Source organism: Mesitornis unicolor, unplaced genomic scaffold (assembly GCF_000695765.1).
Source record: "Mesitornis unicolor isolate BGI_N332 unplaced genomic scaffold, ASM69576v1 scaffold30098, whole genome shotgun sequence".
Taxonomy (NCBI): domain Eukaryota; kingdom Metazoa; phylum Chordata; class Aves; order Mesitornithiformes; family Mesitornithidae; genus Mesitornis; species Mesitornis unicolor.
The window spans coordinates 1-6,037 of record NW_010201631.1 but is presented as its reverse complement, the minus strand read 5'-3'; the positions used below and the strand labels follow the sequence as shown (position 1 = coordinate 6,037).

At 41.5% G+C, this 6,037-nt stretch overlaps 1 protein-coding gene across 1 annotated transcript; it reads right to left on the bottom strand.

Moving 5' to 3' along the window:
* Positions 1-33: 33 nt before the first annotated feature.
* LOC104533679 (basic leucine zipper and W2 domain-containing protein 1) lies at positions 34-6,015 on the bottom strand (the record flags this gene model as incomplete). The annotated part of the gene is made up of 7 exons (XM_010190167.1): positions 5,937-6,015; positions 3,692-3,868; positions 1,780-1,874; positions 1,474-1,539; positions 1,057-1,192; positions 360-469; positions 34-243 (listed from the first exon to the last, which is right to left on the bottom strand). Coding segments are annotated over exons 1-7 (858 nt in total), but the record flags the coding sequence as incomplete, so codon positions are not given.
* Positions 6,016-6,037: the final 22 nt, after the last annotated feature.

Sequence of the window (6,037 nt, the reverse complement as noted above, 5' to 3'; positions counted from 1 at the left end):
TTGACAGAAAAAACCCAACCAGAAACAACCAACCAAAAGACCCCCCCACGTTGTGTACAGACAAATACTTACATCCTTGAATGGATCACCCCGTGACATCTGCTCCTGAAGTTCTTTCTGCAGCTCCTTCCGAGCTCCTATGCTTTGCTGGTTCCGAACATACTCGGAAAGTTCTTTCAGTCCTGCTTCAGTGAAGTACTTGGAGAAGTGTTCAACGCTTTGTTTGTTGGCTGGGAAGAGTTCCTGAAAACAAAGTTTGCAAGTCTTTCACTAATGAAATGTGTGTGGAGTACCTTCCTGGTAAACGCTGTTTACTAAACTGGCTTAAATAGTAAATCAGTAATTTCAGCAGTACTCACCATCAGCCTGTTATCCATGTTTACTTTACGAAGACTGACAGCCACTGCATTAATATCTTTCTCATTTATCCATGATTTGAACAGCTTGACTGCAAAAGCTGCAGAAACACCTGTGCAACCGAATAGTAACTTTATTACTGAAATTCAAAACAAAGGGAATCACAAAGCCTGGGAGTACAAGGCACTTGGTTTGCGAGAGCCCTGCTCAAAGCAGCAGCATCTGTGCTCAGAGGCAGCCCCAACACAGCCTGCAGTACGTCTGCTGGAGGGTACTGCAGCCTCTGGCACACTGGACTTTTCTCACAACTCAGCATCACAAAAGCTTCCCTGTACTAAACTCTCCTTGCTGCAATTTAGGAAGGAACCCAACGACACAATACAGCTTTTGCAACCTAAAGATTCCATCTCCAAAATACAGTACTGCCTTGCTGGGCAACAGTAGTGACAGCAGCCCCCAGCCATGCAGGGATGTCCTACACACAAGCTTTCTGAAACTACTAGTTTTGTAAAGCCTTAGCAAGACTTGCCAGGTTGTGAGGCAGCATGTTTACCTTTGCTAATCCTGTAGTAAATCTACCACCAGTGAGCTGAAACTAGTGAGCAGCAAGGGTATGTACTGTCATGAGAATTCCCACCCACTTGTCATGGCTCTGTCCCTCACCATCCTTCCCTGAAGGGGAAGTTGGGCAATGCTTACCTTCTTTAACCAAGTTCTCATTGTAGAGACTGTTGAGAATGGATGCATTAAGTGTCCCGTTGGCCAGCAGAATACCCGTCAACATGGCCAGTTTGTTCCGCTCAGACTCTGAGAAGCCTTTCAGGAAGAGCAGCAACTGCAAGAGGAAGTAAGAAGAGTTGCCATGAAACTATCAAACCTCACTAAAGGCTGGCTACTGCCTCCATGTTAGACACCTTTGTTTCAATCAAGCCATTAAACTAGCAGAAGCTAGGTGAAGTTCACTGGTAGTCTTCTCCACTAGTCATACAAGCAGGCTATTCTTCTATTAACAATTTAGGTGTTCTATTTTAATAATCCAGTGTATAACTCTTCAGTATTGAGTGACTAACTGGCAGGAGGTGACGGTTTATTTGGTGATAAGGACCTAATCCATACCTTTTTGACTTCATCTTCAAAGCCTTTCTCCAGGTACTTGTAACGCCTGATTAGCTTGTTAAAAACCTAAAGAGACAGAGAGTGTATTAGTTTTTGCTCTGAATGATCTTTTAATTAGAATTTTAAAAAATCAAGTTCAGCAAAGTTGAACTCTTTAAGAGTAACTTTTAGCTTAGAACATTGCTACCTCTTCTAGTAAGCTTCTTAAAGCCATGCATTATTTTTACCTAAACTTTCAACTACACAAACATTTTGTTTTTAACCACTAAACACTTTAAGTTAAATTGTACTTGTTACAGAACTAACCTGAGCAAATGCTTGCATGGTTTCTAGGTCTTCCTGTGCTGCAAATACACAGACGTTTGTGCGTGTCATGTCATCTGCCAGGGTACCACCTGGGGCTAAAGAAGGGTTTTAGTATTAGTGGTTTTACTCCCCAGTGAGAGTACTGAGTAACCACATCAAGAATTCTAATACCCATAACATACCAGGCTACTTCACTAACTAGGGTGAACTCAAGTCACCAACGCCAGTGCCAGTATACCTCATCACAGATTTCTATGCCACCCTAGATATAAGGGAGATCCTTTTGTTATGTATTAGTCAGAAACATGACTTAAAGATGGAGATAAGCATTAGTGGCGAGAATATTAGAAAGTGGTAAGGCAACAGGATGCCAGTTTATTTTGGCCTTGTCTGACTAAAGATCAAAGCTGATCTACTTAGCTACTTGTTACAGAGAGGGAGTTGAGTAAAGGACCTCTGTATCACCATTAATGCAGCAATGCATTTTTTTCCCTTCCCCCTCTGCCTCACTCCTAGAAGGAACACTTTAAAACAGTATGCAGCGGTTAAGACTCTTGGACGTAAACCCACAGATTGTAACAATTTGTATGTCAATAATTTCAAGCAGCAATGCCCCATATGGCAGACAAGTTTACTTACGCTAATCAGCTCTTGTGAGATAGCAGAAGAGCCTCTTGCCAAAGGAACATCAGAGTAACTTCAGGCTACAGAACCCTGTTCCAATTCACAGCTTTGAGAGAGGCTGGCTTGCTTCATAAAGTTAAACTATTTTGAAAGCCTTGCTCGTCAGCTTGTTTGAGCAAGTCACTTGACATTTCTACAGCATCAGTGTGAAGACCACCTGAACATACAACAGATGCATCCTCCCAAACCAGCCACCCCCACTGCAGAACTGCCATCCCCAGTATAACTGTGGCCCATAATCAGATGTTTCCTCTCCTCCCGCTATGCATTTAGGTCATTTGAATTCTATTTCTGTTACATTACAGAAAATCTGCAACTCCCAAATTTCCCATTCAAGTGCTCCCCCAAGTATTGTATAACAAAAACTAAAATCTGAGACAGACCTTTTCCAGTCTAGACAGATGACAGAGGGTCCTCTTCACAGCCTGTATTTTAAATGGATCCCTGCCATACTTGAACCCCTTCTCATTAAACAGTATTTAATCAAGTGGGAAATGTAAAGTCTCAAGCTGCATGAAGAATTTACTTTTTTTAACTACTTCTCAACTTCACTTAGCTTCATCTACGTCTTACCTGGTTGGTGAGCGTCTGTTCTACTCTTTACGCACAGTGTGCACATGAGTTTACAAGGCTTTTTGTCATTTGCACTTCCTCAGTTCCCCGTATTTTCTGCTGATTTGACCACCCTCTCATTTCTCACCCCCTGACATCTGCTAGAGCCCATGACCTCACTGCTGCCAACAGCAAATGATTTGTAACAGCATTTTCAAAACTAAGCACATCAGATTCTTCTGTAAACAATATTACTTTCCAAATTAACAGGGCAGGTTACACAAAGCTCAGTTGGCCTTGCTACCGCAGACCACACACCTGAAAGAAGCATTCATCTATCTCACTGAACTCAACTACAGAGTCAAGATCTACTCCCAGTAAAAAAAAAAGTAATAAAAAATTCCAATATATTTTCCTTTATGCCAAGTTTGTACAGCCTACACTTTAAAGAATGCAAACTGACTCAAGCAAAAGTGCAGTAGGGTATACAGAGTATTTCTGCAGTCAGTGATTGCTCAATCTGTCACCAAGATGGTCATAGTTTACCCCAGATAACTTTAACACTGTTCTACACACTCAATGGTTCTTCAGCAGAGCTTTTACACTGAAAGAAAACAGGGAGCTTCTGTAGAGTCAAGTGAAAAAGGCTGAGAGCAGCCCCATCAAAGGGACTTACCCAGCATTCCACCAGCCACCAGGATGTCAAAAAGCGTTTCTGCATAGCGGCGATAGTCAAGTTTTGCACCCGAAGCATCAAGAAACTTTGCTACTGCCTCTAAGTCAGTGCCAGTTTCAGTTAAACCTTGAATAATACAGTCCTGGAACTGAGTAGGGTCAAACCTCTCTTTTTCATCTGTAAAGAAAAAGTGTTGAAATGAAGTTGCCACACAGAGCTGTTTTGTTTTTAAAATCTGTTTTTTTTCTTAATAAGATTAAAATGACAAACAAAAACCAAACAAAACTTGCACTGGCAAGCCTGAAGTTAAACACAACAGAGATCATTCCAGTCTTCCAAGACAACTGGTATTAACTAGCACAAATAGTGATTTAACAGTACAGCCTAACATGAATTTCAGTGGCCAATATAGCAGTAAGCAGTTTTACAGCTTTCACTCCCCTACTCAGTCAAGGCTAGGGGAAAGGCTACCAAAACCTAGAACATTCCTTAGTTACCTCTAATTGAATTCTTACAGTACTTTCACTAAGAAGAACACTTGTCTGTGATAATTATTAGCTCTAATAAAGCTTATTTGAATTCTGAGTTTTGATTCTCAATACGTGTCCCTACAATTTTGTATGTTTGACTCCACTACTTATGTTCCATTTCAGCTCTCTGGGCCTCTTGCCGTTTTGGATGAAATATTCCCTCTGAAATACTGCATACCATTAACATGTTAAAGCCAATTGACACTACTCGCTTTTTGGTTATGGTGACCATCCCCTCTCCTCTTAATATGGAGTTAAATGAGTCAGAAGCAATTGCTCCTCCTGAAGTGCCTGGGGAAAATGTAGAAATCTGAGCTCACTTCTTGTCTTAAATAAACACAAAATTATGGCCTATGATTGCAGATCTATCTACCATCCTGTGCTGTGGTTAAAGCAGAACACGCGCTTCTTGGTGTCTGAGATACATCAGTTGATCACAGCCTGGTTTTCACTACAGGTAGGGCACAGTTAATATGCACCAAATCCACCCGTGTAGCTAACAGAAAGCCTTAAATGGAAGAGGTCTTCAGCTTTACTCACCCCAATCTGTCCTTAGATTATGCAAACCATGAGAGGAAGAGCTTCCAAAGAAGCAGAACTCAGCTGCAAATCTTACTTCAGTGAGTGCTGTCTATAGCAGCTTAGCCAGTTCTGTTGGCCCCTGTCAGTATCCCTTCTGCAAGGGGCATACTAGCATCCCTGCATTCAATGCAAGTATCAACACGCTGGTAACAGTTGGGTGGAAATCTGGAAATACCGGATCAGTTATTTTCCAGGACAGATCCACGAAGCTCACTGTTACCACAGAGTTGCTTGGAAGCCAAACTATGGTTAAATGCTTAAAAAGACAAAAACCCAGGATGCTAGCATTTAATCTGCCAGACAGACGAAATCCAACTCTCTCACTTCAACAGCTTCTCATGGTACTTTTACTTTAACATTAAAATAGGTTCCGTAAGTCAACATGTACTTTTGTACAATTTAATTCTGTTTCTGGACGTACTGTACTTAGTGTCATCAGCCTGAGCTGGAATACTGCTAGCATATTAATAAAGCTGTATTACACAGAAACTCTTAATAGCTATCCCCACTTCATCTTTAAGAAAACAGTACCAAAATACTAAACTGCTCATCACACCTCTTCAGTCATTAAATCTTCTTATGGGAGTAATTCTGCACATACAGAGATATGCACTCACACATCCCACGCTTTGAGGTTCTTTTGGAAGATTTGTGGTGGTGTCATTTTTTTTTTAATTCAAATCAACTATTCTTATAGCATTAAGGGAACAATGTAACTTTTATCCAGCAGCTAACACTGAAATTCCTGCTAGGTTAGATGCTCCTCAGATGTTTGCATTAACCTGCCAATAGCCTGTGCTGGAGTCGCCCTGTAACTCAGGGGCACTGGGATATTTCTGCTAAGGCTAAACACACTCAGTACAGCTTTAGAATGACTGTCTCTTAAGTCAAGGCTATAACAGTAAATTCTGCTACAAGTCTTATCACCAAATATTTTTCATCAGTGCAGAGAACATTCTAGCACCCAGAGTCAGCCTTAAGATTTTGTATTTAGCGTGGTCTCATTTACATGATTTATGAGACAAACACAGAGGTATTAGTCTGTTTACAGACAGAAACCGATGGTTCACCGAGGGCCTCACATGCAGCACGGACAGGGGGTACCAGCAGTAGGCACGCTGCAGCCAGCTTACCTCTTTTTCTGGTTTTAAAACGCTGGCCTGATAGCGTCGGCTTCTGCGGCTTTTGATTATTCATAAAAGACACCCTGCAAGGAAGCAGAAGCCTCAGGACA